Below are 13056 nucleotides of genomic sequence, written 5' to 3' on the forward strand. Positions count from 1 at the left end.
GGAAGTCAACTGCGTCCTCCGCCGCCGGCAGCAGTCAATGTTGCCCCTGGTTTTTCAACCTGAAAATTCTCACGGAGGAAGAGCAGAAATACCACCTTCCAGAGTTTCCCAGATCTCCCTGTTGAGCACACACGAAGGAAACTTCCTACCCGCTGAAATCTGTCACGATGCAGAACCCACTGCATCTCCTCATGGCCCGGCAGTAGAGCATGTACTGTAGCAGAAGCACTTCTCCATCCTTGACCAGTTGTTGCTGACACTTAAGGGCTACCATCTTAGGCGTTTCCCTTTTTGTTGCTTTAACACACTAAACAAATGCAGAGGCAAAGTGTCAGCGAGGCTGTAGCGACTTAAATGCAAGTCATGCACACTGGAACAAAAACACTGCAATCTCAAGCAATCCTTACGCTTCAGTCCTTTTTTTTTTCATTATTTTTTTTCTCCTACTGTTCCCCTTCTCTAAGAGTTGTCAAGTCAAAGAGAACTTTTATGAGTAAGGAAGCTGGCAGAGCAAATAAGCTTGTTCCTGCTGCCGAAGTGACTAGCACGTTGAGGGAAATGCAAGCTCCGAGAAACCTGACAAATAAAAGCGGCCAGGAGCAAGCAGCCAGAAACCGGCTTGTGGCTAGCTAGAGTGCTCTGCTTGCAGGATACACAACTGGAAGGGCTGCTGTCTTGGGCTGCTTACAACCCAGAAATCCAACCTTCCAGAGCGCATCTATCTCAGCAAACTCAAAGTGAGATTTTTTTTGGGTGTTGCTTGTCCTGCAATTAATCTGTATGAACTGATGAGACAGTAAGATTTTTCATGATCCTGAGCTGATGCCTTGCAGTTCTTCTTGAAGAGCAAACTGAAGAAAAGCACAGATGTTTTGCCCTGAAAATAAATTGCCCGGCTTTACTTTGTTTCAGTTTTGAAGCCAGAAGTACAAAGAGGCTACATGATCACTGAAAGTCTCTAGCAGAGCTTGAGGATTACATTAGCACGGGCAGACGAGCAGCAGAATATTCTTCAGCTGGGATTTTCTCTGTCTGTTAAATTCTCTGCCCCTTCAGACTCCTTGTGCGTGTGATCCATCTTTTATTCATTGGCTGCTGAAGCCTGGGGAGATAAAGGCCGCGTAGCCTTCCAGGTTGCTTAAAAATCAAACTAAACCTTCCCTGTAGGTGTCTTGGGCCTTCCGCTACCTCTACGGTCTGTGTATCAGGCTGGTTGCTGATGTGAACACTGCCCGCATGCACAACAAGTTGTACATCCCGAAACACCCTCCCAAAGACACCGGGCTATTTCTGCAGTGACCAGCTTCAGCTCAGTCTACGTGAGAAAAATCGTGAGCTGTGGTGCAAGGTGCTCATCAACACCGGCAGTCAGCGTGCGGTGCTGTTGGAAGTGGCATAAAACTGGGGAATAAAACAAGTGTTTGCTTTCTTAAATGGTATTACGAATTTAGCATGATAAGGGGAGGAGGGAGAGGGAGACACCAGCAGATAATCGGCTTTTTATCTTTCTGCTGAAGGTGGTTTGTGCTCAGTCCCTCAGTTTATCTCGTGTCCTCAGAACGTCATTACTTTTTCATGATAGACGATAGTTCTAGGAGCATGCTCTGAAAGATAACAAGAGAAAGAAAGCATGAAGCTGAACTGGCTTCGAGGGGAAAAAGAAATGTTATCCTAGCGATTAACCCAGGCTCCACCACATGCGCAGCTGAGAAGGTGGGAAGCTGACAACACACTTACCTCGGCTTTGTTCAGTGCTAAGGGGAGGCTGAGGGGAGGGAGAACACCTTGCTTTTAAACCAAATAAATTAATCCTTGAAGTAATTTGCTTGAAACCAGTGGCCCCATCCTATAGCCCTTGCTTTACATGTTAAGGGTCTTGTACATCTTTCAATTGCCTTAAAACCATGCAAAGATGGACCCAGGCAAGCTCCACTTTCAGAAACCCAGCCCGTTTGTTGCTGCACACATCCTCGGAGGGGTTCCTTATTTGCCCACCACTGCTGATCCCCAAGTTTTGTCATTTTCCTATTTTCTGTGTTTGTGCACGTGGTGAACAGGTACCTTTAGGTGATTTAGTAGGTTTTGCAGGATTATTGGCAGGCATCTTCATGATTTTTTCCTGAATGCACCAATGCAAAATGAAACGTAGAACTACCGTGGAGTATTTTTTAAGAGACGTTTGAGTAGGAAAGCTCTACAAAGCCAGCATCAGGTGCTAGCAGGCGAACACCTGCAAGGCATCTCAGGCATCCCAGTGTGACGACGCAGGGCTTTACCACTCCCTTGACCCACCTGTAGATTTTCTGGTGGAGCTCAGCTGTCAGAATAACCCAGCTGTGGCTATCAGATTTGTTATTTCGATGCACATTGACTCTTACCAAACTGTTCCCAGCCCCAGGAGCGCGAGCGGGTGGGCAGCTGGTTAAATGGGTGGGTATTTATTCCTCCAGTGTTGTTGAAAGGCTGAGTAAACATGCCTTGTTCTGGAGAAGACGGCAGGCATTCGGGCTGAATAGCAGCTCTCTCTTTCATAGCCTTCCTGCTACTGACAGTTTTCCCACTGGGTAAAAGGCTCAAAGCTGAACGGAGAATTGAGAAGCAGCAAAAGAACTGAACAGCACAGAGGGATGAAAAAGCAACATAGTGAAGGAAACCAGACCCAGTGAACAGTAAAATTTCCCCAACTTCAGCAGAAACAAGATTTCAGCCCCAGAGATGTTTCTGCAAATGAATAAAATCAGCAGCCCTATCTGAATCTGTTTCTGTGAGCTGAGAGTATCAGCTTTATCAGCTGCTTGCTTAATTGTCAGCTTTATCCGCCTCGTTCACCATGAGGAGGGGGCCCTACTTTTAAAGTTGCATTGATTTCTTTGGAGCCAAGGACAGAGACTGGAAGAAATGACACTGAAAGCACAGGACTCTCCGGAGGAAAGGGTGGGCTGAAGAGAAGGGAATGAAAGCAAGAGGTAAGCTCAGCACTTCTTTCAAAACAAGAATCTGCAGTTGAGTCCCCAAAACACCTAATTCTTTCTGAAAAAAAAAAATCTTCACCTAGTAACTTTGGCTTCCCAAGAGCTAGGTTCAGCTAAAATATTGCTAAGAATATTATAAATCCTTTCATGACTTGCAGTTTTGTGATTCCAGGAGCTCACTTTAGCTCACGAATACAACAGGACCAGTAGATATGTCACGCGTCCCCATCTTCTTGGGATATCCTTGGGTGCTCTAGCAAGAGGCCTGTTACTCTATTACGGTAGTTCCCTCAATGCAGATTTAGCTTCGGGAGCACATGATGAATATGATCCAAGCCTTCAAGAAGGCTGTGCCCTTGTGGCAAGAGTTAGTAGTTTAAGGTAATTATGCCCAATCTCAGCCAACCAAATTAAAACTCATGGATTTCAGAGCAGACCTTAGGATTTGTTAGAAAACTGTCATATGTAGGCCAAAGAAAAGGTGATGCTGGGCAGGCAATAACTCTTAGTGCAGTGCTCCAACAACAAAAAGCCTTAATGCTCTGTAATTCCTGCCCTTGTCTATAGATTGGATAAAATCTAAGGATTCTGTCTCTGCTGGTTATATACTGACCTTTGTCTGCATCAGCCCATGCTTTTTATTAGACTTTAAATGTATCATGCACCAGTCAGGGGGCTGATCTTGCAAAGTTGCTGTTTTTAATTTCCTCATGATGCAAAATCCTACGAATACCAGCACAGTTCCCACACACCTTCGTGCGCCTCACCCCCAGCTGTCACTTGTGAGGCCATTTGCACCAAATTCAGCGTGGCTCCTTTCCCTGAGCTGGGTGTGCCGAGCCACTTGAGGCCCGCTTGCCCATGGGAGACAAGGCTCGGGCCATGCAGAAGGTGCCCCTTGGTTCCATGGCTGTATCTCCCCTTGAATAAAAAAGTTAGATTATAGCTGGAGATGCAAAACTGAGGGCAGAACTGTGTGTGTACCTGCTGCGTATCTTGTTCTGGTGGTCTATCCTCCAAACATTTTGGATCTGAAGTCTGACCAGAAATGGCTGAAGGATTTTTTTTTTCCCAATGGATCAAACTCCCGAGAAACCTTCAGCCTAATAACATTTTCAAGACTTCTGCTTCTCTCATTTTTTGCTTCCCAATCTGAATAATGGACAAACTTTGACAGTGCAATGACCTAGAATCTGAATAGAGCATGATGAGTGATTGCTTTGGCTGTAAAACTAATCAGCTGTAAAGGAAATATTTTCCAACTTTTATGCCATAGTTGGACATGAAGCACAGAAATGGCTCTTTGCCTCCACCAGTTCTGGAGAGGGGAGTTTTGAACAGCCTTGAGTGTCTGCGTTGCGGCCAGACAGTGGTCGGTCTGAATCCTACCGAGGGAAAGGCATTTTTTCTTTTATATATATATAGCTGGTCTGATTTCAACTCAAGTCTGAAAAGTTGAAGACTCTTCATGCCAAACATACATTTTGTGTTCAATTTCTTATCCAGCCATTTCATGCAGGTTTGTAGTGGACGACTGGACACATTTTCCCTTAAAGGCTGAAAGTAACCTTTCCTCCAAAGAGGAAGTCCCAAGAGGAATTTCCTTGCTCTCTTTGTATAGGTTTTATTGCCCAGGCACAGCACTTCTACGCTGCACCAGCATACATGTGTACCGAAAGTGGTATCATTAAATACCTTAGGAACGCTGGTAGCAGAGTGCATTAGCCACAGCAGTGACCGAATGATAGAAGTGCCTTTACTTCAGAATATCGTGAGTCACATTAAAAAATGCTAGTACCAGTCCCATGCGTAATGATCCACAAAGGCAGCATGCCAGGAAAGTGTTACTTTCAGGAATAACGGCATTGCTTTGCAAACTGAGTATATTTCTCAGCAAGCTCTCACCTGAAAGATAGCTTCATTGTCATTAAACATTAAAAGCTGCCAAGTATCTTCTGTGGCTTCTCAACAGGTGCTACTGAGATTCTGCCTTGCTTAGTACCTCCTGCACTCAGCCTTTTTAAATAGCCTTCTCATCTGGGTATCCAAAAACAGCAGATGGTCAACAGATTGGGCTCTAGGCCATCTCCCCATACTCGAAAAAGCAAAGTGAAAAGTAATTAAATAGCACCGAAGTGGCAATTTAACATGGTTTATGCCCACTATTTATATACTGTAGAAATTATAACTCCGTGAAAAATGGAGCTCACAGGCAGTTTGGTGGGGAACAATGTGTGAGAGTATTTTCTGCTTCTCACTACAGAAGATTTTGGGGTTTTGTGAGTTTATTTTGCTTCAAATTTAATAAAAGCATGTCTTTTTAGGAAAAGTGAGGAGAAATTAAGCAGAATTTATAACTCTGAGTATTGTGTGAAGTAATCTTCTGGTTTTTACATGCTCTGTCAAAAGATATTTAAGGGCTTGCTCCTGCAAGAATTTATAAAGAAGTTGGGGGTTTTGTTCTCAGAGAACAAATCCCATGATCCGGGGCAATCAGAAGTCAAATTCCTTTAAAAAAAAAATTAAAAGATCTACTTGGTGGTTGAAGGCAAGCACAATACCTTATTAACACTGAGTGTAAGCAAGTTTGGTCCAGCCAAAGAACAGGAACAGCCTCTGAAAATGCCTTTCTGTAGCTGTCGGCGCTGTGATTGTAATTATTTGGTGTTTTATATGCAGAGACTTTGGTTTACCCACTGGGCAGCTACCCAGCCCGCCGGTCAGCCCGGAGAGCCACCCCTGGAGCCGAAAGAAGCCAACCCATCGGGTGGTGGCCTTCTGGCTGTTAGGGCGTCAAGAAGGCCGGAGCTGACCGAGGGATGGATGGCAGCCCTGGGGTGATGTGATGAGCCAAGCTTTGGTGACTTGGAGACCCTTAGGGATGCCTTGGGGATGCTTTGGGAGCTCTGGAGACCCTCGCGGATGCCCTAGTGATGCTTCGGCTCTCACTGCACCAGGGGACCGATGTGCCGGGGGTAGCCTTCACCCAGCAGGACCCACCATGCCGGCGCTGTGCCGGGGAGCCTGGAGAAACCTCCCAGACCCCCGCCTCGCCCTCTCCTCCCTGGGACTGATCCCCCCGAGCCTCCAGGTCACCCCGATCCCCCCGGTTCCCCCGGTCACCCACCCGCCACCTGCCCCGCGGGCGGCGGGGCGCTACTTGCCATGGACACCCGTCGTCCCGCGGCGGCGGCGGGCGGCGGGGGGCTGCCTGCCGGGCTGCCCTCCTGGCTCCGCTGCCCCTCGCAGCCCGACGGGGAGCCGGCCCCGGAGCCGCTGGCGGAGCCCCCCGGGGAGGCAGCGCTCCGGTTGCCGCTGCCCCCGGGGCTGGCGGGCAGCACCCTGGAGAGGAAGCTGGACTTGCGGGTGCCGGGGCAGTGCCCGCTGTCGGGGGACTCGCCGCGCTCCTCCTCCACGTCCCTGCAGGCGCTCACCCGGCTGTGCTTGCGGGGCAGCCGGCTGGACATCCCCATCCCCGGCCCCGGCCCTGGCCCCGCTGTCCCCACCGCGCCCGGCGGAGCCTCCTCGCTGCTGGACGACGGCGGCGGCCTCTGTCCGCGGTGCTGCACCGAGCCCGGGGGGCGGCGGCGCGGCGGGGCGGCGGCTCCGGGCTCCCCCCGGCGCTGGAGGCCCCCGGCGGCGGCCGAGGAGGAGGAGGCAGGCGGCTGCGGGGAGGCCGAAGGGCGAGGAGGCATCGCCGAGCCGTCGGTGGGGTGGCAGGGGCCGGCCTCGGCGTCAGCCCGGCCCGCCGGCCTCCGCGGCCGGCCCGCCAGGGTCTTGTGGATCTTGTTGAGGCCCAGGTGGGCGATCTCGAGGACGTTGAGGAAGAGGGAGACGGCGGCGATGCTGTGCATGAAAAGCATGAAGATGGTCTTCTCCGTGGGCCGGGACACAAAGCAATCCACCGTGTTCGGGCAAGGGGGACGAGCGCACTTGTAAAGGGGGGGCATGTGGAACCCGTACAGAAGATACTGACCTATCATAAAGCCCACCTCGACCACCGAGCGGGTCAGGATATGTAGCACGTAGGTGCGCAGCAGGGACCCCCTCAGGGGTGCCTTATTCACCTTCTTCTGTTCCTCCAGCTTCCGCAGCTCCCTCTCCGCTCGCTTGTGTTCCTCGGGCACGGGCTCCAGGTCTTCCAGCTGAGCCCGCAGGTGGGCTTTCCTCTTCTGCCGCTCCTTCTCTAGAGCCCTTAACCTGTAGAGCGCGTGGCCCATGTAAACTAGAGACGGAGACGAGACGAATATGATCTGCAATACCCAGTATCTGATCAAAGAGATGGGGAAGGCTTTGTCGTAGCAGATATTGCTGCAGCCAGGCTGCTCCGTGTTGCAGATGAACTCCGACTGCTCGTCGTCCCAGACGTCTTCGGCAGCCACTCCCAGCACCAGCATCCGGAATATGAAGAGGATCGTGAGCCAGATTTTGCCAACGATGGTGGAGTGGATGTGGACTTCCTCAAGGATGCTGCCCAACAAGTTCCAGTCCCCCATGGTCAGAAGTTCATGTCTGAAATGCAAAAAGTGATCTTATTTTAATACACGACTGGATTTATTTTCAAAATGGTCCTTTTTGGTATCTTTTTAAAAATAATGATGCTTCATGTGTATTCTTCTGATAGCAGGAGAGCTTAGAAATTCATCATTATTTTCCATGTAATGGGCTGTTAAATTAATGCAGACATGATTATTAGTGAAAGATTCAAATGTGAGATTATTTTAAGCTTAAGAGAGGCTGTGTTCGCCTATAAGCCACAATAGTTCTTAACTACCTGCAGTTTTACAGCATTTTCTTCCCACTGGGAAAGAAGATTTTTTTTTCCCCCCACTTTGCAAATCCACTGCCAACAATAGATTAATTCTACACCCACTCTATTCCTGTCTGTAGCTTTGCCACAGCTTTGGGTGAAAAACAACTGGAATAATATATCAGGCTCATTACCTTCATTTCATTGAGAAAGCTTTGAGAAGTATCCTAAAACTATGACCAAAAAGAATTTAATTCGGTACACCAAGGTAGTAGCATTATTAATGCCATCCATCCAATATTATCCTATCTACCAGGATAATGGTCCACAAGTTTCTGCCTTGGAGTCCAAAACTACAAATACATAGCTAATTTACATGTAAATGTACATGTATAAATAGTCTCAGTTCTAAGATATCACTCAAAAAGTTAGAGTGTTTCTAGGATTTGTATCTTGAACGTTATGCTTTGTCTTAATAATAGATTTAAACATATGAAATAAATAAAGCAGGAAATACATAATGAAGTGTTGGGAAGGTTTTTAGCTGTGTGAGATGATCTTTTTAACTACCTTTTTCCCAGAAACAATTCCCAGCAAACTGATCTATGTTCTGCTGCAAGATGCTTGATTCCAAGCCACTTCTCTAGAAGCTGTTCAGGAGCTCCAGATAATGTGGGGAATTGAAATGTAAGGTATTTGTGTAGTTATGAATACATCACACATTTTGTGTTGAGTTCCTGGAATTCTTCCTGCTAACATGGCAATAAAATATTGAAAGCAACTAGGGTCGTATCCACCTGAGGGTTCTCACTTATATTTTGTATGCTACTGCACTTTCAAAGCTTCACAAATTCCACTAAATTACAACCTTTTGTAAGGTGCCATTTCTAAGCTTTTTAAGAGTGGCTGGCTGCAGTACCTAAAATCTTACATGATCTTGATTGATTGCAAAGCTGAGTGATATCACTGTTATCAATATATTTTGGTTGTGATTTATGATATGATACGGCATAGCAAGAATCTCCTTGGAGGTTGTATTTATCCACACTGCAAGTAAAGATTTTCAGTTGTAACTAACAGCACAGTCATTCTCTGCATTGGCATCCTACATGCTTTATTACTTTTTTGTTGGTGGTGGTTAGTTTTGTTTTGTGTTGGGTTAGGTTGTTTGTTCTTTTTTTTCCCTGCAAATTTGAACCCGCACAATAAAATTCCCTTTTGGTACAGGGTACCTTTTCAGGCTTGTCTGGGTGCTGTGATGCATCTGGAGTATCTTCTTTCCCCACTCCTTCCCTCCCATGCATGTCACCAAAATAAGATGTATGGAAAAAAGTCATCAAAAACGACTGTAGTCCATTTTCCTCATCTTTAAAGTACAATTTTCTTTCTTCTAACTGCATATGGATTTTATTCAGAGTAGATATCAAATGTTGCAAGTTTATAGGTTGGGTGGGTGTAATGATGTTCATGTACCGAAATATTACATCTAATAAAGTTGGACCTATTTTTCAGAGCTTGAAAAAGCACGTACAAAAGAGTCTGTGTTACAAAATTCACCTTCAGTATGGTGAGAAGTAGAAGTTTATGCAGAGCAAGATCCCAACCCAGACACTCGAGAGGTCAAGTACTAGTGGGTAATACGTGCTGACTGCTAGGTACCACTTCCCCTGAAAGGTGACTGACTGGCAGCAGGACACAGCAGTTGAACAAAAGAGCATTAAGAAAGTTGCCAAAATGTAAGTGCAGGAAATGAGACGTTTTAGTCCTAGAGATGAAGAGATATCATTCTTCTAGCACTAGGAATTATCAATGTCCATTTTGGAACAGAAAGTTAATGTTGTCTTTCAGGGTGAAGACAAGAAGAGGAGTATAAACTGTGTCTCTATGCAAGTGTTTGTTTCGTAGTTGTTGCTATCAGTATCTAAACAACACTGTCCTTGACTTTCCTTTACAACAGCTGACAGGGCAGGATAATTATAGGAATGGTCTAATTAATTCTTTAAGTAAGCTTAATATACCAAGACACTTTCCCATAAAATCTGCACCGATAGAGCCACAGTATGAATATTTACATGGTAAACATTCTGTAATAAAAATAATAATAAAAATAAAAAGTTAACCTATACCCATGAATGCCATAGTTTCAAAGATATCAGTCAAAACTGCTTTATAACCTTCTGCTTACAATTTCTCCATCTTTCCTTTCCCTGGTCTTATTTTAGCCCAGTGTAACAGGGTAATTTCAGTTTACTGTAAGAGAGTAATCTAAAATATCAGAGATATCATTATTTCTAGTCTGACAAAATACACTGTTCTAGTATAGATTGTACAGACGCAGGACATTTCTCCTTATACCATCTGACTGCCTTCGTGTCTGTCCAAATATTTTTATATGATAATTTTAAGCATTAATAATTCATGCATGTCATAGTTAGAATCAGATGGAAATGCCCCATTTCTGATGAAGGACATTTCTTAATTTCTTGTTTTTGTTACTTCTTTATTTCTTCTAAAGTTCATTTAATCATTTTCCACAATTCAAATCACTTTTGCATTAAATTTGTGCCAAAATTTCATCAGAAGTGATTTGCAGAATTAAATCTTCTTAAATTTTATCACACAGAAATTAAAATAGAACTGGAACGGATGGTCAAAATGAAATACGTCACTGTCTGAATTCTTCTTTTGTCCTGCAGCCATTGCACTTCCGAAGTAGCAATATACACATACGTTTGGCATCCTGAGAACTGCCAGTCTGATAACACCTGTAAACATGCTTTATCGATCCACTGGTTATAGCTCATATTAGGGAGAAACAACCCCCAACTAAACTGCAAAAAGACCATTTTTCATCAGTTTCTAGCTACACTGAAAAACTTATTTTCAGGAAAGATCAAATGTTACGATACAAATACTCCTGTTTTTTAATTTGAATTGCTACCAGTCTGATGGGTATCTACTTGCTCAGTACTTCCCTAGGAAGAATTTTTTTTCTGCTGCTTACCTTCGGAGAAAGCCCTTGGTTATTCTTTTTTAGGGCATTGCAGAAGGAGCACGTAGCACTGCTGAATGCTGTAGAGCAGAAAATTTCTTCCAAAGTGCTATAACATCTGTGTTTTTTTTTTTTTTTTTTTCCAAGAGCCAAAGCATAAACGTGGTACTTGAAGCAGACTTCTCAGTTATTTGTATTTGGATGTTTAGATCATTCAATCTAAACTCTATGTGCATGGTTTAAAACCATCAGATGATAGGATGGTGCCTCTAGCCAAAATTATCATGCAATTATTTTAGTCAGTGGCATCTATCAAAGCCATTCCCTCGAGGCTCAGTCTGCACAGCAATCGTTTGTAATGTCCCTATGTATTGTTATATTCACTTCTTCAAACATTCTGTCCACACCCAGATCCTAAATTAATTTTTGTTTTGTAAGAGGAATAAATGACCACCCTTTACAGCCCTATAGGTTCTTACATTTTCTTTACATTCCATTAGTTTCGCTTTGAATCAAAGCCAAAGGATCGATCGGTCACGTCCGATTTCATACTCTGCTGCCTGCTGAGTTAATTTAGTCTGTGTAAGACCGGCGCTTTCAAAATGGAGGCCACACCAGCCCAGGCTCAAGGCCTCGGTTAGAAACACGGGCCTTCGACACAGGATCCCTGCCTCAGCTGGCTTACAGCCACCCCTGAAGACTGGTCAGAATTTGTGTCTGTGAGATCCAAAAAAAGAATGTGAGTTCCTAAAATGGGATTTTGTGTGAAATCAGGGCCACTAGAGCTGAGGCTCTGATGCTAAAAACGTCTCCCATCAGCGTGAGGCATTTGTCCTTTGCCCATGCCTGAAGCCTAAGGAGCATATTACAACACATACACTTCAGTCCTATAAGGAGCACGACTGATTTCCACTTCAGTCTCTTCCCCCTAAAGGTTTCCCACTAACCAGCGGCCAGCTCTCAAAAGACACCAGCCCCACTTCTTGGCGATTAGCTCAGATTTCCGCAGCAGTGTATCCTTCTCTCCAGCACAGGCTGCAGTAATCTCCCTGAAAGTCACGTTAAAGCATGAGTCCAGAGCCTTTCCCTGTAGCAAATGAGGTGGCTACGGCATCTTTTCTTCAGCCTCAGTATAACGCGGATGCAGTTTGTGTATGTTTCCTGTGCTTTAAGGGAGCACTTTCTACACTTTCTGCTCCTGAGAGACATGTTAACGGCCATCCAAACCAGCCAGACCCCCCAGGGCCTTTCTCACCCATATGTTTCTGCTCTCACACTCTCTCAAGGCGATGTCCTCTCACACACCTGTCACTGGTGTTTTATTTTCATGTCTCTTCTTTCCACATTTGCTCACAAAGTCTCCAAGGCTTTATTTGGTTGCTTCAGATGTCCTGTAGCTTTGACTCAGGCCTGGGTGTCCTGTCTCCGGCTGCTTCCTCACCTGCTGGGTGGTTCTCAGGAGCACCTTCCTTAGCTCTGTTCAGTGAAGAAACTTGAAAACTGAGCAAGTATAGCATTGGCTGTGACTTACCCATCCTGTTGGAGAACCTGCTTTGCTGATCGCAGCAGAAGCAGCTTGTTTGTGGACTGGAACGTTTCTGTGCCACCTCTTCTCCCTCTCACCAGGTGACAGCACCAGGACAGCCTCCATCCCTCAGCCCCCAGAGCAACCACAGCGTTAGGCATTTGCGTTTCCAGGGGGTAGGAAGGTGGCAGCAGGCTGCTTTGGGACAATTTGCCATGCTTCTGCTCTAGCAGCACAGTAACTGGTGTTGTTAAAGAACTGTGCATGTGAGCTTGTTAACAGACTGCAGAATTAATTGTACATGAAAGGGAAGTGGGGCCAGGGCATGCGGGGAAACATGGCAAAGAACAGAAGTGCAGGTAGTCCTTTGCCTTTGGATGTGAGCAAGAATTTGTGGTGGCTGAAGAAACTTCCTTGCTATAGACATCCGTCATAGGTGAAAACAGCTTACAGTGTGAATGCTAACATGCAGCAGATCTTGTGTGCACACACGTGAATCGCTGAAGCTGAACTGTTGAACTCTCAAGCACAAGCCTGCCACTTGCCTGCTGCAACTCACACAAGCTGGCAAAGCAGAAGCAGCAGGTCTGAATCCTCCAAGAGATGTAAGACAGAACCACCACCAAGAAGACTGGTCCCACATCGTGCTTCTGCACTTAACTATTAAAATTAGGAAAACTAAGGGTTTGGGTGTCGGAAGGAGGTGTGCCGAAAAGATAGGTTCCTGAAAAGTAGTTTTGGAAAGACGGGAGCCTGGAAAGAAGTTGGAGACTGTGGTTGGAGGAAAGATCGTGGAGGTGAAAGAGATCCGCGGTGA

General features: G+C 45.8%; 1 protein-coding gene across 1 annotated transcript; it reads right to left on the reverse strand.

Annotated features, from left to right (window-relative positions):
• Positions 1-4657: 4657 nt before the first annotated feature.
• GJA10 (gap junction protein alpha 10) lies at positions 4658-8377 on the reverse strand. Its single transcript, XM_048049498.2, has one exon. It carries the CDS (start codon positions 7466-7468, stop codon positions 6092-6094), a length of 1377 nt encoding a protein of 458 aa, XP_047905455.1. The 5' UTR covers positions 7469-8377; the 3' UTR covers positions 4658-6091.
• Between the last annotated feature and the right edge of the window lie 4679 nt (positions 8378-13056).

The sequence above is a fragment of the Anser cygnoides genome, chromosome 3, assembly GCF_040182565.1.
Source record: "Anser cygnoides isolate HZ-2024a breed goose chromosome 3, Taihu_goose_T2T_genome, whole genome shotgun sequence".
Taxonomy (NCBI): domain Eukaryota; kingdom Metazoa; phylum Chordata; class Aves; order Anseriformes; family Anatidae; genus Anser; species Anser cygnoides.

Bases quoted from the DNA above. Each gene is read 5' to 3' on its own strand.
- GJA10 (XM_048049498.2), bottom strand. From the start codon at position 7,468: ATGGGGGACTGGAACTTGTTGGGCAGCATCCTTGAGGAAGTCCACATC.